Source organism: Diaporthe citri (genome assembly GCF_014595645.1).
Source record: "Diaporthe citri strain NFHF-8-4 chromosome Unknown scaffold_2, whole genome shotgun sequence".
NCBI classification, from domain to species: domain Eukaryota; kingdom Fungi; phylum Ascomycota; class Sordariomycetes; order Diaporthales; family Diaporthaceae; genus Diaporthe; species Diaporthe citri.
Window position 1 is genome coordinate 5033943 of NW_025064847.1, and position 20697 is coordinate 5054639.

General features: G+C 57.2%; 8 protein-coding genes across 8 annotated transcripts; 4 read left to right on the plus strand and 4 right to left on the minus strand.

Moving 5' to 3' along the window:
• Positions 1 to 830: 830 nt before the first annotated feature.
• INS49_006933 (uncharacterized protein) lies at positions 831 to 4170 on the plus strand (the record flags this gene model as incomplete). The annotated part of the gene is made up of 2 exons (XM_043167700.1): positions 831 to 2473; positions 2832 to 4170. 2 exons carry the CDS (start codon positions 831 to 833, stop codon positions 4168 to 4170), a joined length of 2982 nt encoding a protein of 993 aa, XP_043028844.1.
• A 236-nt stretch (positions 4171 to 4406) lies between these two features.
• INS49_006934 (uncharacterized protein) lies at positions 4407 to 6460 on the minus strand (the record flags this gene model as incomplete). Its single annotated transcript, XM_043167701.1, has 3 exons — positions 4407 to 5347; positions 5425 to 6378; positions 6433 to 6460. The coding sequence occupies 3 exons, from the start codon at positions 6458 to 6460 to the stop codon at positions 4407 to 4409; spliced, it is 1923 nt and encodes a 640-aa protein (XP_043028845.1).
• Positions 6461 to 7707: 1247 nt separating this feature from the next.
• Positions 7708 to 9584, minus strand: INS49_006935 (uncharacterized protein; the record flags this gene model as incomplete). Its single annotated transcript, XM_043167702.1, has 3 exons — positions 7708 to 8659; positions 8720 to 8807; positions 8879 to 9584. The coding sequence occupies 3 exons, from the start codon at positions 9582 to 9584 to the stop codon at positions 7708 to 7710; spliced, it is 1746 nt and encodes a 581-aa protein (XP_043028846.1).
• A 1414-nt stretch (positions 9585 to 10998) lies between these two features.
• Positions 10999 to 11593, plus strand: INS49_006936 (uncharacterized protein; the record flags this gene model as incomplete). The annotated part of the gene is made up of 2 exons (XM_043167703.1): positions 10999 to 11029; positions 11112 to 11593. 2 exons carry the CDS (start codon positions 10999 to 11001, stop codon positions 11591 to 11593), a joined length of 513 nt encoding a protein of 170 aa, XP_043028847.1.
• A 183-nt stretch (positions 11594 to 11776) lies between these two features.
• Positions 11777 to 12310, minus strand: INS49_006937 (uncharacterized protein; the record flags this gene model as incomplete). The annotated part of the gene is made up of 1 exon (XM_043167704.1): positions 11777 to 12310. The coding sequence occupies one exon, from the start codon at positions 12308 to 12310 to the stop codon at positions 11777 to 11779; it is 534 nt and encodes a 177-aa protein (XP_043028848.1).
• A 1037-nt stretch (positions 12311 to 13347) lies between these two features.
• On the plus strand, positions 13348 to 14192 carry INS49_006938 (uncharacterized protein; the record flags this gene model as incomplete). The annotated part of the gene is made up of 2 exons (XM_043167705.1): positions 13348 to 13468; positions 13537 to 14192. The coding sequence occupies 2 exons, from the start codon at positions 13348 to 13350 to the stop codon at positions 14190 to 14192; spliced, it is 777 nt and encodes a 258-aa protein (XP_043028849.1).
• Positions 14193 to 15928: 1736 nt separating this feature from the next.
• Positions 15929 to 17512, plus strand: INS49_006939 (uncharacterized protein; the record flags this gene model as incomplete). The annotated part of the gene is made up of 3 exons (XM_043167706.1): positions 15929 to 15972; positions 16059 to 17341; positions 17409 to 17512. 3 exons carry the CDS (start codon positions 15929 to 15931, stop codon positions 17510 to 17512), a joined length of 1431 nt encoding a protein of 476 aa, XP_043028850.1.
• Positions 17513 to 18174: 662 nt separating this feature from the next.
• INS49_006940 (uncharacterized protein) lies at positions 18175 to 19792 on the minus strand (the record flags this gene model as incomplete). The annotated part of the gene is made up of 4 exons (XM_043167707.1): positions 18175 to 18742; positions 18809 to 19241; positions 19322 to 19507; positions 19579 to 19792. 4 exons carry the CDS (start codon positions 19790 to 19792, stop codon positions 18175 to 18177), a joined length of 1401 nt encoding a protein of 466 aa, XP_043028851.1.
• Positions 19793 to 20697: the final 905 nt, after the last annotated feature.

Genomic DNA, 20697 nt, shown 5'->3' on the forward strand with positions numbered 1-20697 from the left:
CCTTGATGGTTCGTGGCGGCATGGGTACCTGACACAACAGTGAGTAGCCTAGAAACAACTCTCACAGCCTCTTGTGGGATACCTGCTGTGGGATAACCTCCTGTGGGATAACCTCCTGTCTCCTGTAGGATGACCTCCTCTGGGCTAACCTGTTACTGGACAATTTCTTGCGTTCTAATGGATACTCTGTCCGTCGTATCTCGGATGGCCTATTGTACTATCGCGTACTCGTCAAGGATACGTGATCACTGCAGGTTGTAGTTCAGAGCAGCATCAAAGACACTTGTGGCGCGTCTCAGTGATACTCCGGGTACGACGTGTTCGGGCGATAATCGCGGTACATACGTACAGGCACACCTCTCCAGGTTTCACCCTGCAAGCTCCCAGCAGAGTCGCAGGGTTGTCCCCTAACCCTGGCATTAGGGGACCCGTATCCAAGCACTCGGGCATTGAGCACTTGCAGTCAGTTTAGTTGTCTTCCAATATGAAGTACACTTGGCGTCCTGCACCCTTCTGATGCCCACAGGCCCACAACGAGAGTTTCTTTATGTCTTGCGATTGCTAAATACGTCACGTCACATCTCAACCTGGATCGATTGGACGATACCCACGCCCCAACAGCACATCAACTTGATCTGGGGCTGACACCGCCGGCCTCTACTCGGACCACCCCGGCATTTACAAGTAGCATTCTTACACTGCACTTGGCACGGTCCGCATCTCTTGACGAGCCTGAGTGACATTGAGCCACACCGCTTGGTCCCTGCCAACGTTGGACAGATCACCGCGATCACCGGCGAGCTGGTCTGTGGAGCTTCCCAAAGCCCGTCATGGACAACAGGCCAGCCGCCCCAAAATTCGCATCTTTCAAGCCCAAGCCTCGAGAACCACCAGCCTCTTCTGAGCCCCTCGTGTCAAACGAGGCCACCGAACCTGAGAAGACCCGACGTGTTCCAAAATTCTCCTCCTTCGCGCCGGTGCCAGAGAGTTCATCAAAGACTTCTAGTTCGGATGCCGCAAAGGCGCTTGAGAAGGACCATGGTAGAGGCGGGCGTGACCACAAGAGCCATGACCAACACCGGAGCAGGCACACGAAATCAACCTCGCACCACCGCCATCGCCGCCATGAGCGGCGACGTTCTCGCAGTGCGGACAGACCGCCATCTCCAGCTCCAGCTCAGGTGAAAACGGCTCCCCAGGGAGAGCCCTTGTTCGTCACGGATAAACGAGGGGATTCCCTAATTGTGAGATACGGGTCAAACGAACGCTCCAAGGTCCCTGCATACCGTCGTTATGGTGCAGGCAGAGTCCTGGGAGCGACGGGTAGGCTTCGCCTCATCTACGATGGCCCCAAGCAGCTTTTCAGCCTCGGAGGCAAGTTGGGAGACGGCCCGTCCGCCTTTCGAGACAGGAACATCTTGGCCAATGCATCCCGGAAGAAGGTGCAGGTCTTCAGGTTGCGCTCGAAACCAGGTCAAGATCAGGCAGAGCTCAATGAAGACTGGTATGATTACATCCCCATGTCAGACTCTCGCAAGCGGAAGAGGGCCAGTGCCGAGCCTGAAGACGTCTCTGGGGATGAGGGGCCGGATTATCGGTCAATCCAAGGCAAGGCCAAGGCCCGTGACTTTTTTGATAGTGATCTCGAGTCTGCCGATACCTCGGATTCCGAGACCGAACCAGCCGTCGACTTGTCTGATCCTGCGAGGCAAAGGTCTGTCGAGCTATCTCGGCAGGTCAAGGATCATCCCGAGGACGTAGATGCCTGGCTGGATCTAATTGATCTGCAAGAGTCACTCCTCCGCCTGGATGAGCACACTCGCCAAGAGAGGAGTGATGATGAAGCTAAAGGTCTAGCAAGCATCAGAGTTTCTCTTCTCGAAGAGGCCCTGCCTCATGCTCGAGACAAGAAAGGCCGTGAAAGATTACTCTTGAGGCTCATGCGCGAAGGCTCTCGAGCGTGGAGCGGTAAAACACTGACGAAACGCTGGTCCGAGGTCAGTCGCGAGGACGACAGCTTCGCTTTGTGGAAAACGCATCTGAATCATAGGCTTTCAAACATGGCAACCTTCACCTACGATGAAATGAAGAAGTTGCACTTTGATCGTTTACAGCTACTGAGGCAACGCTTGGCCCGCATTGAAACGAGCGCCACCAACGCTTCCTTATTAGTTGATATCTGCAACGAACTCGTCTATGTCTTCTTGAGGACCACACGATTCATTTACGACGCTGGCTACTCGGAGCTGGCAGTTGCCGCGTGGCAAGCCACCCTGGAGCTCACGTTTGCTCGACCTAGGGATGCGTCCGACCTAGAGGCCGATGATCTGATGTCGTCGTTCGGGGGACTTTTGGGAGAGCGAAGTCCCTCGTATCGGCGAAGACGGTGCCAAAGGGTGGATGCATTTCGCAGAAGCAGAGGAAATGGCCGACTTGCCAGAGTCGAGATCCTACCCACCACCTGCACCACCTGGTACGAGAGACATGTACAAAGCTTGGGCTGCTTTGGAAACGCACCGAGGTACGAGGGCGAGGCTTCCTGCTCGAACCCTAGATGAAGGGACAGAAGAAGATCCGTTTCGCGTGGTCATGTTCTCCGATCTCAAGCCACTGGTATTCTACCTGCCACCAGCCGTTATTACATCGGTGAAGGAGCCGCTGATTGATGCTTTCTTACTCTTCAACCGATGCCTACCAGCTTCAAAAACGCCCAGCACTGTGATTGAAGAGGCGCTCAGCGACCCGTTCATACATGGCAACGTGGTTGCAATTGAGGAATTGAGTTCTAAGGGGCATCATGAGGCTGAGGAAATAGGAAAGAGAGAGCCCAGGTTCAAACATCCCAATCGGCACATGGCCTTATCTACGGACATCCTCTTCGCCAGCATAACCTGGTTCAGCTATGTCGAGCATACATCATCTTCAGACCTTGACTTGGTTCTGAAGGTCACGACACAACTGGCTTTGAATTTTGATTTTGATTCTGTCGCGGAATACAGCCTGGCCTTGGCGTGGAAGAAGGATCCCGCCGCTGTCAAAAAGGCAGCAAAGACGCTCCTGAAGCGATACCCGTCGAACACGTGTCTGTACAATGCATACGCTCTTGCAGAGTGGCGGCAGGGAAATGAAGATGTGGCGAGGAAAGTTTTTCTGTCTGCGTCAAGTCAAGACTTATCACTGAAGCAGCCCTTGTGGAACACGTTCGCCTGTTTGGAGCTCGAGGCGGGAAACAAGCACAAGGCTCTCGCTCTGTGCGTCTTATCGACCGAAGATCGAAGCGATCAAAGCATGGTTGGCAAACTCCTTGGTACCGAGGATAGTATAGCCCCAAGTCAGCTGCTGAAGACGCGGCAAATGCTCTCCTCACACAGAGACTTCTTGCTCTCCTCCGGTGACCTCAGTCAAGCGTCAGTGTTCGCTCAGACCCTGTCCTTATTCGAGTATCTCTCCACCGAAACCTCGACGGAACCCTTGTCATCCCAACAGGGCAGTATCTCAGCGGCAGTGAGCAGCATCAACGCCTTTACTTCCGACGTCATATCGCGCGGCCATGGGTCATCAGCCGACCTCGAGCGGCTCTTACAGTTCGCAGCACACCTGCTCTATCTTCACGCCAGCAGGGGCCCATTCCGACCACCGTTCGTGAGAGAGCAGCTATACTCATTCCTAATGATCTTCCCTTCTAACACGATCTTCCTGAACCTCTTCGCCTGGGCCGACACCAGCCTCCTCCTCAACGACCCAGTGCGCGAGGCGCTGCGGGTCCTCGTACTGAGAGAACCCCACGACCGCGTGAGCAGCAGAGTGTTTGCCATCCTCCACGAGCTCCACGCAGGGACCGTCCACTCGGCGCGCGCAGCCTTCGAGGCGGCCCTGGACAGCGAGAGCTGCAGAGGCAGCGCCGGCCTGTGGCGGGGCTACGTCCGCTTCTGCCAGCTGCACAAGAAGGAGCTCAGGGGCAAGGCGGCGGAGGCGTTCTACCGGGCCGTCGGCGCCTGCCCGTGGTCCAAGGACCTCGCCATGGAGGCTTTCGGTACACTTGTGAAGGATATGGACTCGGCTGATCTGAGGGGTGTGTTTGGTACGATGGCGGCGAAGGGTTTGAGGATCCACGTGGACTTGGAGGACTTCAGCCGGGAGTGGGCGAGGACGTCGAGGTGGAAGGATTGATGGCTCTTGGCCTACTACATGCGCTGTTGCTCTTGTGAGGTAGCGGTTGATGCGAATAAAGAGCACTTTAGAAAGGCTGTGAATAGCACTATCTCATATGTCCAAATATGCAGCTAGATGGGCGTGTGCATTCACTGGCTCCCCACCCGTGGCGAGTATGTTTTACGGCTAGCCAAGGCGGTCGAATCAAACAGATCAGTCCCTGCAATCTGGGCAACCGCTCACAGTTCCGAACCCTATGTCTTCTGCTTCTTGACATGCCTGTCCATGGGCCCTGTTTTGGAACGCTTGCCGTTGGCTTTCTTGCTGCCCGCTTCTCTGCCGTTACCAGCGTCAGCATTATCCGCGTCTCTGCCATCGTCGCTCTGGTCGGTCAGGCCCATGACCTCCTCGTTGTCACCACCACCCTCGAACAGCTCCCTCCAGCTCCCGTCCAGCACCTTCCTGTCGTTCCCGTGCAGGCCAACGCCATAGGCCTTCTTCAGACTCGCGATGCAGATCGTCCGCCTCTCTGCAAAGTCAAACATCGGCTTCGGGTACGTGCCTTTGCCCATCTCCTCGCCGACACCGGGGAACTCCACCAGCTTCACCCCGGCCTTCTTCAGGTCTGCGATGGGCGCCTTCCACGGCTCGTATATGTACTTCGCGGGCAATCCGTCCAGCTCAGGCACCCACCGCTTCACGAATGCGCCCTCCTTATCCCACTTCTGCGGGAAGCTCACGGGCGAGTAGCAGCGGTAGTACTGCGCGAAAAAGGCCGTGCAGCTGAGCCACTGCCAGTTCCCGCCGTTGCAAGCGGGCTCGTGGTCAAGCAGGAGCTCCTGGAAGACCTCGGCGCCGCGCTCCCAGTGCACGTAGCACCCTCCGCGCGTCAGGAAGCACGCCACCGAGTGGCGGCCCAGGTGGTGTATCCAGCCGTCGTGGCGCAGCTGCCGCATCAGCGCGTCGATCCAGGGGAACCCCGTGGTGCCGGCCTTCCACCGCTGGAACCACTCCTCCGCCTGGGGGCTGTCGACCTTGTACTTGCCCGGGACGGTGGTCTCCTTCGTGGTCTTATCCGTCGGGCTGCTGCTCGCCTCCAGCACTGAGGGAAGGTGCCACGGGATGAACCTCACCACGGGGTTGTAGGCTGTCTGCACCATTGCGTGGCCTAGGGCTGCTTGAGCCGCGAAGTACACTATGATGTGTGTCAGTAACTGAACCCACCTCGTGAGATTTCGACGGGAAGCAAGGATTCCACTTAAAGCTACTTACTATCCCGGAACAGCAGCTGGCCCGTCAAGCTCTCAGGCGGGGACGACGAAGCGCCCTTGTACGAGTCAACGGCCTCCTGGGCACGGTGGTAGAAGAGGCGACAACTCAAGGCGCCAAAGTGCAGGAACGGGCTCAGCAGGGTGGTCGACTGCGGCTCGAACGCGGCGGGGCTGGTGTTCGGCTTTCGGAAAGTGGCCGCGTACTCAACATCGGCCATGACCTCGTCCAGTATCCTGAGCGCGACCGTCTCGCCGCCGCGGTGCGGCGTCGTCGCCTCGGGGAAGCCCAGCTCCGCCATGGTCTCGACGGCGAAGTCCCCGCGCGGGCCCGCGAGCTTGGTGTAGCCCTTGTCCTTGAGGGTGCGCCACGCCGCGTTGAAGTCCGGGTCCGCGGGCGGCTGGTCGTGCTCGTTCGCGAGGTCGTCGGTGGGCATGTCGCCCGGGTCCGGGAGGGACTTTGGCGCCGGGATGGCCTGGGCTATCTTGCCGCACTTGTCGCCCGCGTTCCTGAGCTGGGCCGCGGACATGGTGGGCTTGCCGCCGTTGGCCTTGACGACCTCGTCGCTGTCCCACAGCGTGCGGCCCGACTTGATGATGACCTCGACGCCGGCCTCCTTGGCTGCTTTGGTGACTGCCTCATCGCGGTCTCGGGCGTAGGCGTCGGTGTCCTTCTCGAAGACGAGGTGCGTCACGTTCCAGGCCTTGAAGAGCTTGGGAAACAGGGTCTGGGGCCCCTCGCGCAGGACGAAGAGCTTGGACTTCTTGTTCAGCTTGGTGATGGACGCGGAGAGGTCGTTCTGGCAGTCCAGGAGGAACTGCCATCTGTTGGTCCCTCCCTTGGCGCGGTAGACATAGTGAGGGTCCCACGTGAATATCGGCCAGAGGCATTCCGGGTTCAGGTCCAGGGCTGCTTTGAGTGCTGGGGAGTCGTGGAGACGGAGGTCTGTCCTGAACCCTGCGGATCTGTCAGTTTTATCCTGTGATTCGGGATAGATCATACATGTCTCACAGTAGACGACTCTCGCTGATTTACCCATGATGTACTATGCTGCTGTTGATAGTTATTGCCGTCACACTTGTCCTTGTTCATCTGGCACAGAGAACATTTTGAGTACGGTAGTGAGTTCTGCCGGGGCGGATAGAAACTCTACAGACTCACCCGGAAGCATTCCAGAGAAATCCAAGCTAGAGAGGCTCCGGCAATGATGTCAAAGACTTCGGAGCAGTAGTCGGACCCCTGCTCAGACTTGGCGAACTGCAAGGTACAGATCGATCTGCGACTAATGCAGGGACCTGACAAGGCCAAACCCCCCCTCCTACATGGCGATCTGGATCTGTTGGTCGATCTTTTGTCCGGCCTGCATACTATCTCTTTAGGAAGAAACTATTCTCCGCCTTTCGAAATCCACAACCGGCAGAGAGTGTAATAGCTTAGCACCTCCTTGTGCTGGTCTACGGGTCTTGTTGCATCACGGTCCATTCCCCGCTGCGGGCCGTTCCGAGGCGACACAGATCTGAGATGGGACACGGGTGTACAAGCGAGATCTGGCCATCCTTTTATCCACACCACCCAAGGTTATTGACCCTGGCCTGGTTGGACACCCACTCCTTTAACTGAACAATCAAGGTCTACAGAAGTAGGAGAACATTCGAACCCAGTTCCCTTTCCGCCGGCTAATCAAATCAACGCTGTTATGAACTGTTCGATACACCAACACCTTACCCTCCTCCAATAATCAAAACTCGCTCGCGGGTGTTTGCGGTATAGATTGACCCAGGCGGCCCGGCCCCCAGTTTATACGACTCAGGACAAGCACAAATGACCGTAGCATTTTTGTACATTTGGCTGAATCAACAGACCAGCTAATACCGAAATAGAAAAGACTATAGATGACGCATTTCAACATTGCAGACACAAAACGACTCTGTCTACTCAAGCGTCTTTCACAGGAACCTCTGCCCGTCTACCCAACAGCCCCTGCGCCCGGGTGGGCGGCCCGCGTCCCCGCCGCTCCTTCTTCCCATGGTGAGCCCCTTGTTGCAACTCAACGTTGGACGAGCACTGATCTATGAGGACTCAAGAAATGAGCTCATGTTTCCCCCCGGTTATGCAACCCGTGTGGATTTCTGGCGGTGTTATTTGCGCCTCCCACCTGATCCGGACGAACGGGAGACAGCATGTCTGCGTGCTCCAGGCTCACTAAACGTTTCTTCCACAGCCCCGAGCCCCATCATCCGGCTTCTGACGCTGGCCTCTGATGGAGTCTGAGTGAGCCCTCGCTCACTACTTGTGCTGGCCGTGCTTCGCCCACTCCCGAAGGTCATTCTTCTTGATCTTGCCCGTCGACGTCTTGGGCAGCTCCGACACAATCTCCACCTCCCTGGGGACCATGAACTTGGAGATCTGGCTCTGGTGCTTCGCCCAGTCGACCACGTCCTTGCCTTCCACGTTCTTGCCCGACCTCACCGTCACATAAGCCTTAGGCCTCTCGCCCCAGTGCGAGTCCGCGACTGCCACCACGCCAGCCTCGAGGACGTCGGGGTGCTTGACAAGCATGCTCTCGAGCGCAACCGACGAGATGTTCTCGCCACCCGAGATGATGATATCCTTGGCCCGATCCAGGATCTGGATTGCACCGTCCGGGTGTTGCACGGCCAGGTCGCCTGAGTGCAGCCCGCCGCCCGTGAACAACTTCTTGGTTGCCTCGGGGTCCTTGAAGTAGCCCCTCGAGCAGATATTGCCGAAGAACACGATCTCTCCAATTTCCTTTCCGTCCCTGGCGACGTCGACCAGCACCCCTTCCGGCTGGTCCGTCTTGACCACCCTCACAGGCAGGCTGGCGACGAACCCGTGGCCTTGCCGCGCCATGAGCTGGTACTTCTCCTTGGGGTCCAGGGCGTCCCACTCGGGCATGATGTACCCCTTAGTTATCGGCCCGTACGTCTCCGTCATCCCGTACACGTGCACCGGGTGAAGGTTCAGGTTCGTCATCTGCTCAAACAGGTGACCCGAGGGCGGCGATGCAGCTACGGTGACCTGACAGGGGCGGTCGAGGGGCGCGGCGTTGGGGTCCGCGCACAGCAGCGTGTTGACCGTAGGCGCGGCGTTGAAGTGCGTCACGCCCTCGGACTTGAGAAGCCGCCACACCAGCGGGTAGTCGATCTTGCGGAGGCAGATGTTGGTACCGCGCACAGCTACCACCGACCAGGGGAAGGTCCAGCCGATCGCATGGAATCTTTCCCAGGCCGTTAATTTCGTGACCGCCGCGGTGAGAGATGGTGTGGGTAGTACTTACAAGGGCAGCGTCCAGAGATATTTACACCGTCCACCTTGGCTGTTCAAGCCCGACTCTATCACGTTTCCCATGGCTGCCAGGTAGGAACCTGCGCGTTACTGTCAACTTGCAAGTTCGACTGGATTCGTCTCTGCTGCAACCACGGATAGGGATACGCACCACGGTGAGAATATACGACGCCCTTTGGCCGCGATGTAGTCCCCGACGTGAACGGGATGGCTAGCATTTCATCCTCGTCCTCGGCAGAGATGTAAAGGCCATCCCAGCCTTTACTGCCGTTTTGCCGGTCATACGTCAGACCCTCTGACACAATCTCATCAAAGGGGCCACAGAGCTCCCCTTCAGTAGCATCGGTGTCCGTGTCGACGATGATCTTCACGCCTGGCTTTGTCTTCCTGAAAGATGCCAGCAGGCCCTCAAATTCCCAGTCGGTGATGATGATATCAACCTCAGAGAACTCAAAGATGTAGCTTATGTCGTCCTCCTTGAGCCGGTAGTTCACAGGCACGATGACAGCCCCTCCGGCGACAATCCCGTAGATACACTCCAGGAAGGCAGGGGTGTTTGGCGCCAGCACGCCGACCCGCTTGTAGCCGTGGGTCTTGAGGTAGTACGCGAGCCCCCTGGCGCGGTCCGCGAACTCCTGGTAGGTCCGGCGGAGGACCGAGCCGTTGGCGGTGATGTGGACCATCGCCTCGGCGTGGGGCTCGATAGATGCAGCTCGCGGGAGGAAGAAGGTCGGCGAGAGGGTGTGTATGTGATGACTGTGTTGCCATGTCTCCCCGGTCTTGGAGGATGAGGTCGAGGCCTGGGAGGGAAGGAGGTGCCCAATAATACTGCGGAGGCGAGACGGAGGTCCAGACATGGTGTATTTTGTTTACAATGAGTGTATAACTCAAAGATCTTATATGTAGTACTCAAGGTTCTTGGAATATAAAAATTCACGGTCTATATCTTGTTGTCGACCCAGCCTGGGAATGTTGTTGTCACCGGTGTGAGAGTCCGAGTAGGCGACGGGAGAGGCAGGTGGGGGTGGCGGGGGGGGGATGTAAGACAGCAAAAGCTGTTGTGCGAAAAATACAATCAGATGTACTGCTGCCAAATCAGTGATCAGATGTTAGTATCAAGACGATTAGCCAACCGTGTATGGTCAGTAACGATGTTGTTGCTGGCTCAAGGTCGGGGTAACAGATGGGAATGCAGGAAGTTGGAGATGCAGTGGCTAACGAGAGCAGCTCTCCCCCATCAATTCGACCACCTCCAGCCAAGAAGGCTACTTCGAAACCCCAACACGGTCAGCTCTGCCCCCTCACCCGGTCAATCGGTACCGTCGTCATTTTCCCAATGCCGACTCCACGTTGCCGCCCACCCTCGGGATCGTCGTTGACTCCACTGGCTGCATCTCCCCCTCACAGACCGGGCTAAGGGCCCTCGGTTATAACAAGGGCTTCTTCACCTGCGCAGGGAATCGATGACTTCTCCCCGCCCGGGTTCGGGAGCTCCCGTCACAGAATACACCAACATTGTTTCTAGGTGGCACAAGAGTCTATCATGAAAGGGAGGATAGAAGACCTGCCAATCTTCCAACCAAAAGTTGCCAAGCAACTTTCTCAAGGCCACGAAGATTTTCAGAACACCATCGGGGCAATCTCAATATCCGAGGCCCAAATAAGCCGTTTCTTCTTGGCGAATAAGAAGCAAGAGCCAAACAGAATATGGGTGAGATTTCACATCGCGAGCTTCCTGGCCGGCGGCTCGCCTCCCAAGTGGCCGCTCTTAGGCCGTCCTTGACAGTAGCATTCGTGTGAGAGCCAGACTCATGAGATAGTACCGGACTGGCCCCATTAAGATCTGATGAGACTACGCTGGTAATTCTGCGAATGCTGGCTGAAGTGAGCAGCATGAGAGGCTGGGAATCTACTACAAGGCCCAGTCTAGTCGAGACCGTTGAACAAAAGGATCGGACAGGGCCTCTCATAATGGAGCGTCTACACCCAATCTGGCTTGGGCTTCCTTCTGGTCATCATCGATATTAATACTCTCTGCTGACCCATTTCCCTCCGCTGCTGATGTCTGATATCTGGGCTGGGTATAAGTTCCCCGTTCTCCCAGTCACATCTGTCCTGGAACTCATACTCACAGGCATTGAAGCGTTGGAAGAGACCACATCAAGACCAAGCTCCCTAGCTATTCGAAAGAACACGATGGGTACCAGCCTTCTCACAGACACCCTGGGGAGTATCGCCAGCACACCCCTCCTCCTCCCAGCCCTCCGGGCCATGGTCTCGGTTGTGCTCCTCCTCCTATCAGGTGCGCACTTACCCATTCGCCCCCCCCCCTCCCCACCAGAGTCTCTCCCCCAGGCGAACACCCGTACTAGCCCAAACCGCAGGCATCTCCTTCAGCCTGCGCTACTGGTGCATCCCTATATTGCGACGCTGCCCGCCGTCCCCGACGCAGGTGTCCCAGTTCAGCGTCATCATCGAGCAGGGCCTCGCCATCATGCTCCCCACGAGCCAGCTCCTCGCCGCCTCGCTGCTATCCCTGACTCTCCTGACCGCGTACCACCCCAATCCGGACGTTTCCGGGCTGTGGAGGTGGCATGCCTTCTCCGTGCTGGTGCTCGTGGTCATGGGCAGGTGGGAGAAGCGCGCGATCTTCCCGGTCAACGAGCGGATTCTTGCTTTCGACCATGACGTTGGGATTGGTGAGGGGGCCGGGAAGGGGAAGGGCGGTAGGGAATATACCTTGGAGCAAGCAGCGGAGCTGAAGGGATTGTTGGATGTCTGGGCTGCCAAGCACCCTTGGAGGATTGTTGTGCCTCTGACTTGCGGTTTGATCACTTTTGGGGTGACTATCTCGCAAACCGTGTAATGTGTCAGGCCCGACACGAACCTTGGTGGAAGGAGCGGTCTATGGTGCGCTGGACCCTATCCATCTTCCTCAACTGATACGACGAGCCACAAGGGAGGTATATCGATATCGTTCACCGCGAGAGCAGTCGGCCCGTTGTCAAATTGATGTTGATTTATTCTTCCGCCGGCATGTTGCTGATAATCAGCTTGAAGACTGACTTCCCACTTCGCCTCCCATCTTCTGCGCGTACTGGGCGTGGACGTCTCTCCAGTGTGCTTCTTGCTGGCCTTTCACGGACTCGTACAAGAGCCTCGAACAAAAGATGGTCACATATTCCACGATTCGCAGCCCGTCCTTGTCCTCCACCACAACCCAACGCCTTTCTTGGCTTACCCCCAAAGCAGCCTGGAGGTAAACGAAGATGCCATCCTTGGTGTCTGTAATTTGGTAGTGGTTGGTGATTGTGCCCAACCCAGGAAGCAGCTTTGAGAATAAAGCCACACCGGGGACCTTGTCGATGACCTCGTAGCACCGGGTGTCCCCCTTCTTGATGGCCTGAACAGCCTCGGGAAGTGGGTGCAGCTTGCCGTCCTTGGGCTGCGTATCGTCCTTGGAAGAGATGAGGTTGGGGTCTGTCTCCAGGAAGAACTGATGCTCTTGGAGGACTGCCACGGCTTCGGCCGTCACATTGCCACTGACTTTGGTGATGTATTCGAGTGTCTGGTCTTTGGCCATGGCAAGTACTGAGGAATGTGGCAGAAAGGTTGTCCGCGGGGCTTCTTGCAGTGCAGAAGAGCGTGATTTTGGATTGCTGAAGCCGTGTAGCCGTCTCCGAGGTGCGGGCAGATCCAAGATGGTTAGGGACGAGAGGGCTTGGTTACTTTGTATACCATCGAGCCTTTGAGGTCTGTTCGTGCCCGTGCATGAATCCGCATTTGCCGGCTCCTGGCAAAACGATGCCCGTTTCGACTGTTGATTGCCATAGCAGCTACGGCACATTCGACGTACCCTGGCCGAACTCTAATTGGAAAACTTCGCACCGGATGAACTGATGATCTATCCGGTGGCCACAGCCGTCATCTGCTGGCTTGGCTGGAAGGGATGCTCCAGGCAAAGGAGGGAACATACGAGTTCATTATAGAATTGCATCTTCATGTCAGTCAGCGGTGCATTATTCGGGTGATATCGATTATCCCAGTATCCTGGGCGCGTAAGTGAAATTGGTAGGCTGCAAGCCAGCATCTGTGTTGAGGCTCTATTGTGTTTCGCGTACGTTGACCGATGCTGGTGGGAGCTAGAAGTTTCGACCGCAGACTTCAGGTACCCAGCCATGCAAAGTAACATCATCACAAGCTCATCAGCTCCCGGGAGCCCCATGCGCCCCACGTCTCTGCAGCTAAGCGGGGTAGATCCGACCCCGCACCACCAATCACAGAGCTGACCGCAGGCTGAACGTCCCTGTAGGTTCCTGGCCGTTGACCTGCCAGCTCCTACCAGGCGTACCTGGGTACACCCGTCGCAGAGGCAAACCTCGAGGCATTGAAATTCACCATCACCACCACCTTCACCTTCGTCATCGACTGAGCATAATCGAAAAACAGTATCTGAGAACCTACACTTTCTACACAATCTTGTCCTGTCCTTTACATCTTCACTTGCGGATCCCTCCGTTCCTCCTCTCGTTCTAATTGTCAACACTCGCACAATTGTGACATATTGCGCCTCATTTAACCTGCCTCACTGCCGGTGACACCGAATCACACGCCACCAACATGAGCCTCGCACGATCACTTCGGGGCTCATGTGCCTGCAACAGGAACCAGTACCTCATCAAGGCCCCCCAGGATGCCCGGGAGGTGGCACAGGTGCACTTTGGAACCGACGCTTCTCATCGTAAGCTCGACCTGCACGGGCACCCACAGCCTCACCATGCAGACCACCTAGCTAACACATGACCCCAGGCCTCGCCCAAGCCAGTCTCCTCTCGGCGCACATTCGCATCCCGTTAAACTGGTTCCACTCTGCGACCGTCGCCTACTTCCCGGACGAGACCGCCAGTACGATCCGGCGTGTGTACGAGAATCCGGCCGAGAACCACGCTCGACGCCAGTTCTGTGGCTACTGCGGCACCCCACTTACCTTCTGGACCGAGCAGCCGCGCGGCGAGGCAGACTACATCCACGTCACCCTAGGATCCTTATGTCGAGACGATCTTGGGGATCTAGACGAGCTGGGTTTGATTCCCGAGTCGCCGACTGAGGAAGGCGGCTCGGGGCTTCCTGTCAGAGGGGCCCTGGAGGCGGCCCAGCAGGCGAGCGAGGCGGAACGGGTATCTGCGACACTCTCGAATGCCTCGCAGCCAATCGGCCGGGAGTCGCACGGCATCCCGTGGATTGAGAGCCTCGTGGAGGGTAGCAGCCTGGGCGGCAGGCTGAAGAGAGCCAGTGTGACGCGCCGGAGTGCCGACGGCTCAGCCTGGGCCCAGTGGCATATCGTCGAGTACAGCAACGACGGCCAAGTCGAGAACGAGCCTGGCGGATCATCCGGTAACAACGGGAAGCGGAAGCTGGCTGACAGGGACGATGGCGAGGACAGGGAAGGTGCCGCTCAGCAGTGATCCGAATGGCGCAGGCGCGCTGGCCTACTGCGCAAAGTAATATGGCCTTTACGATACACCACGTCCCGCCACCCAATCAAGGTCGTATTTAAAGTGCCGCACCATGCTGTTGTCCTCGCGAAACAGCACAACGGCCGGCAAATGTTCTGGCGGCTAGTCTCGAGATTGGGCCGACGGCACGACTGTGCCACTGCACATTAAGGAGAGGTTGACATAGCGTAAGCGTGCTCAGGAGAGGTGATACTTGGGGCAGGAAGAAGCCAATTTGGGCTTGATGGCCGTGTTGCGGCTGATGGGCTGAACATTAGTAGTCAGAAAGAAGAAAAAAAGGGAAGGAGCGAGGTGGCATGAGATAGCCGCAGAAAGAATGACAGAGGCATCAGAACGGGCCGGGACACCACAAAACATGTGCGATAGAGCTAGCAGCGACGCCATAATAGCGGAATTCGTTGAGCAGCTGAAGCATGAAAAAATGAAGTAAAAGAAAAAGAAACGATGGAAGCTTGCTACACATCGTGACCGGAACAAGTGCCGCTCTCCGAGCCAAGCTCTGGTTTTATCACCCGAGGTTCACCCGCCGGCATGAGGCCGCGGCGGTGCGACGGGCTGCAAGGGTGGGACACGACGGGCGATGATGCCGGAGGACGGGACGGCGCATGGAGGCTACCGAAGGGCAGCTCGCACCCCAGAGGCGGGCCCCTGGGGCCCCCAAGCAGCCACGCCAGCCCGCTTGTTCCCGAGGTTTAGGCGCCTGAAGAGGTCAAGCGCCGCGACTCACATGTCCACGGTTGGACGGCCCGAAACGCAGGGCCCCACGAGATGTGACGAGATGTGGGAGAAATGGGGGCCTGGTTTCCAAGGGCCTCTCTTCGGCTTCCTGCCAAGCCACGAGGCTTGTCCAGGATGATACGGCGCTGTGTTGTGTTGCGTGCCTCGTGTGTGCCTGGGTCGGACAGAAGGCGGGCATTTGCACCTTCGCCCTGACAGGTACAGGGAGTACAGGCTGGCTGCTGGGGAAAGGGATGTGGGTCTTGGGTGTGGGTGGTGTGGGAGACGAGGGGCCAGCATCGCCGCCTGTCTCCGAAAAATCAATGTAGGCTCTTCAGGCATGTTACCCCGCGTGTAAGTGGGGTTGTTCTGGTGGAGGAGTAGGTTAGGAGGAAGAGCAGGGCTGAGGACAGGGTTCAAGGCGGACCAGGGATGAGAAGACAACCAAGCACGTAAGACGTTTCGTGGGACGAGTATGGAGAGGGCAATCCCGAGACTATGCCTAGCTTTTCTCGGTCGTGACGGTCCGAGGAACGGCAGAATTGGGGGAGGCAGATCCAGCTGTCTACGGACAATCTAAGTCGAACAGGCCAGCACTCGTCCGACCAGTCTACTCATCTGTTTCGACTCTAGAGCAGATCACGTTCTCCAAGGCCCCACGGCCGACGTGAGTGGTTGTTGTAGCCTTCCCAGCAGCAGGCGTGAGTGCATATCCATACAATATATAAAGCCGATATCCTCCCACGTCTCTGTTTGTCACTGCCCTCCGTCCGCCTCAAGGTGGTCACTCCTTTCCAGTGACCGTACCATTCTTATCATAGAGTCTCATTCTTTCCAAGGCATACATAGAGCGAGACCTCACATTTTCCCAGCCCTCCATCAGTTCTCTCTAAGAGCACACCCTAACCCTTAACTGAAATCACCATTCGTGACTAGGAAGGAGTACATAATCCACTGGGAACACCATCATGTCTTTGCCCAAAGACTTCAAGTGGGGCTTTGCTACGGCATCGTAAGTCCAATTAGCCCACTAGCCCATGGGAATCTCCCAGTTTCCAGGGTGGCCTTGAGTGGGCGAAGATTGACGTTCGTGATCAGCTACCAAGTCGAGGGAGCCACCGACGAGGACGGCCGTGGCCCATCCATCTGGGACACCTTCTGCAAGATCCCAGGCAAGATCGCTGACGGTAGCGATGGCTCCGTGGCCTGTGACTCGTACCACCGGACGGCAGAGGACATCGCCCTGCTGAAGTCTCTGGGCGTCAACTCGTACCGCTTCTCCCTCTCGTGGTCCCGCATCATCCCCATTGGCGGCCGCAACGACCCCGTCAACCAGGCTGGCCTCGACCACTACAGGAAGTTCGTGGACGACCTCCTCGACGCCGGCATCGAGCCCTTCATCACGCTGTACCACTGGGACCTGCCCGACGGGCTCGACAAGCGGTACGGCGGCCTGCTGAACAAGCAGGAGTTCCCCCTCGACTTCGAGAACTACGCCCGCGTGGTCTTCAAGGCCATCCCCAGGTGCAAGTACTGGATCACCTTCAACGAGCCCTGGTGCAGCTCCATCCTGGGCTACAGCACCGGCTACTTCGCCCCGGGCCACAGCTCCGACCGCGCAAAGAGCCCCGTCGGCGACAGCTCGCGCGAGCCGTGGCTCGTCGGCCACAACCTGCTGCTCGCCCACGGCCGCGCCGTCAAGGTCTACCGCGAGGAGTTCAAGCCCACCGACAAGGGCGAGATCGGCATCACCCTCAACGGCGACGGCGTCTACCCCTGGGACCCAGAGGACCCGGAGGACGTCGAGGCCGCCGACCGCAAGATCGAGTTCGCCATCAGCTGGTTCGCCGACCCGGTGTACTTCGGAAAGTACCCGGACTCGATGCGCAAGCAGCTGGGCGACCGTTTGCCCGAGTTCACCCCGGAGGAGGCCGCCCTGGTCAAGGGCAGCAACGACTTCTACGGCATGAACCACTACACGGCCAACTACATCAAGCACAAGACCGGCACCCCGCCCGCCGACGACTTCCTCGGCAACCTCGAGACGCTCTTCTACTCCAAGAAGGGCGAGTGCATCGGCCCGGAGACGCAGAGCTTCTGGCTGCGGCCCAACCCGCAGGGCTTCCGCGACCTGCTCGGCTGGCTGTCGAGGCGCTACGGCTACCCCAAGATCTACGTCACCGAGAACGGCACCAGCCTCAAGGGCGAGAACGACATGAAGCTCGAGCAGATCGTCGAGGACGACTTCCGCGTCGAGTACTTTGACGGCTACGTCAAGGCCATGGCCCTCGCCTCAAAGGAGGACGGCGTCGACGTCCGCGGCTACCTGGCCTGGTCGCTCATGGACAACTTCGAGTGGGCCGAGGGCTACGAGACGAGATGTGAGTATATATACATACGACCAAAGTCTTTCCCCTTCCTGCCGGGTGGTGGCTAACAGTTTTCCAGTTGGTGTGACGTACGTCGATTATGTGAATGACCAGAAGCGATATCCGAAGAAGAGCGCAAAGAGTCTGAAGCCGCTGTTTGACAGTCTCATCAAGAAGGATTAATTAGCACTGCGGCACATGGCCATCCTTATATTGTGATCACTGCAGTCCAGGTTCAAAGGGGCCACGGATGAGGAGTCGTGGATGAAGTTTTCATAACTTAGATGGATGGCATACCTATTTTCCTCGGACACCACAAACACTGGATCGGTCGCATCTCAGGCTCTGGGAGTGGCTTTGATACACTCCCAACCTACGTGATAATGACATAAACGTTTTTATAGAAGATTCCACACTCAACTGTGCAATTAAATTCTGTGAATCCTGCACCTACGTAGTACATGAGCGGGCTCCATCGAAGTCAAGAAAAAAAGCGTTCACGCCATCAGTATTGAGACCGATGAACAAGACATAGAGCCACTTCCTGTCACTGATGTGGAACCGTGGGAAAGAGAAACAGCCAGCAGTACTCGTGAAAAAAGGTTGCCCCTGTGTATTATGTTTAGTTCTGTGTACCCGCCTTTCTGCCAGGAAGGATATCTATCAATAAAGAATTGGAAGGGGGGGGGCATCCTTCTCGCCCCGGCCCGGACATTAGCCAAGAGAATAGCCGATAAGTTAGGGATATCCAAACGTGTCCGTGACTCAGTACATATTTATACAAGTCTCCATGGTATCGGCTCCCCATCAGTCCAGCGAGACATCATCAAAGGCCCGCGTCCTCCTCACCCCACCATCACCAGTAAATCTGGTCCCACCTCCGCCGCCGTCGTGGGCCCTCTGATCAACCGCCCCATCAACATCCTCCAGCCGCCGGGGCGGCGCGCCCGCAGCGCCTCCATGTCCATGCTCTCCTTGTGCGTCTCCCCGCGCCGCAGGTACCACCGGAAGACGTAGACGAGGACCTGGGCGAGGAAGACCTGCTCCATGGTGTACAGCAGGACGGGTATCGCGAGGGTGGCCTGGGTGTCGGCGCCCTTGGAGTGCCACATGGCCGCCACGAGCGGGATCCCGACGCTAGTGGTCTTCGCCGCGCCGCAGAAGCACACGGCCACCGTCTGCTCCTTGGACATCTGCTTGGGCGCGACGACCCGCCGGACCGGGCGGGGGATGTACCGCTGCGCCGCGCGCGTCTCGAAGGCGACGACCAGCCTGTGCGGGGGCCGCGCGGCGACGAAGCAGACGCCCGTGAAAAGCGCGTACAGGCCCACGTTCATGAAGACGTTGAAGAGGATCGACTGCGTGGGGAGCCTCTTGATGGCACCTGTCTTAAAGGCGTTGGAGAATGTGGACCTGCATGCAGTCGTTCAGCAGGGGTCTTTTTCGCTGGATTACGAGTGATTGCTAAAGGGGACTTACCACACCAGCGTACACAGGAAGAAGGTCGACACCTTAGCCAGGCAGAACGTGTCCAGCGCCCAGAGGACCCTCTTCTTAAAAAGGATCCTGAGCGTCTGCCCCAGCGCTATCGGGACGAGGACGCTCAGCCCCAGCTGCATGGCGACGTGCCTGTACATCTCGGGGATGCCCGAGGCGTCCGAGGGCGCCCAGTCCCCGAACTCGGCCACGGTCGGGATGAAGATGTAGATGAGGCCCGGGCAGAGGAAGGAGCCGAAGACGTTGCCGATGACGACCTCGATGATGGCCGCGGCGTCGTCGCCGCCCGCGTTACGGGTCATGACGACGTTGGAGGCGATGGTCGTCGGGAGGCAGCTGAGCACGAGCATGCCCACCAGGATGGCCGGCTCGATGGTCTTTGTGCCGTCGGCGGCGATGATGATCCACATGATGGCTATGAGGAAAATTAGGTCAGCGGCGGAGGTCAGCTGGGGGAGAACGGGCGTGCCGTGGTCGTGGTGGTGCTGGGCATACCTAGCCAAATAAGCGGTATCACTATGAAACTGATGCCCTGGGTGAGGATGTGCAGCCTCCAGTTGAAGAGGTTCATGCGGAGCTTCTCTGGCGATAATTGTAGCCCACTGACGAAGAATATGATAGCCACCGAGCCATACAGGACGCTGTACTCGGACCTAATTATTCCACCCTTGGATGCGACATCTACCAAAGGTAACTCCGTCAGTCTTCACATATTCCTCCCTCTGCACAACCGGGACCAGGACTCCTCTTACCGGGCCACAAATACCCAAACAGACAGGCAAGACCGAACCCTATGATCAGCCATTGCTCGGCGATGAATTTGAGGACCTTCAGGGTGGACCCAAGAAAGCCGGTCTGCTGCGCCTCGGCGGAAGGCTCGTCGCCCTCGCTCGGGGGCCGGTCCCGGGCCTTGGCCTCCTGGTCGCCGCGGCCGGGAGGGTCCGGGAGCCCCTTGGTGACAACCATCAGGGGCGAGGCTCTGGTTGCGGTTGTGGTGTTGAGCCAGCAACACCGGCGTCGCGATGAGCTCGGTGTGGGATTGTGTTCATAACAGCAACGATAACCGTGATGTAGTGGTCTGGTACCAGGATATCCAAAATTGAAAGAACAACAAAACTGGAAAAGAGAAAGAGAAAAAAGAAAAAAGGGTGGACTGAAGCGGGCTTTCCTTTGTGCGGGAGTGAGGAGAGGTCTAGTCGTCACCGCCGCTCGAGAAATGTCGGAGGATTGGAGACGCGCTCGATCCTGGCCGCCTTAGTGCCGGAGGGCGAGGATCGGCCACAAATCGGCGGAAGGAAGCGCTATGCTGGAAGCAGACGGTGGAGATATTGTATTATCTGTGGTTGTCTGGAGTTCCTAGTTTATTATCTGGCCTGCAGAAGAAAGTTGTCCTGCTGAGCTCAACAGTCCCCAAGGAGTCTGTCAGTGGTGCAAGCTTGGTATAGGACCAGGGAGCCACAGCCGCCATTGTTTTTTCTCGACGCCCAGTGGATACCACAACAATTCCCACCCAACGGGCAGTCTTTAAGGAGTTTTCTGGTAGTTCCTGATGGTAAAACGCCATTTTCTGCTCAAAAAACGTCATCACCATTTTCTCCAGAAAGAAAGGGAAGGGACTATGGGGATGTGTTCTTCAAATAGCTTCGTTCACTTTAGTAGCATCCAACAAGATAATAGAAGGACAATCGCTCTTCCCCAGACCAAGCCACTGATGAATAGAGCCAGACTCTGCCCATTCCCTTAACGACCTCTCAGTTCAAAGAACCTAGGTACCTAGGTATTTTGTTTTTCTTCAGAAAAATGCACATGCCTCTACCGGCCCACCTCGCTAGCCTCCAAGTCGAATAATGAAAGAACAGTCAAACGCCATG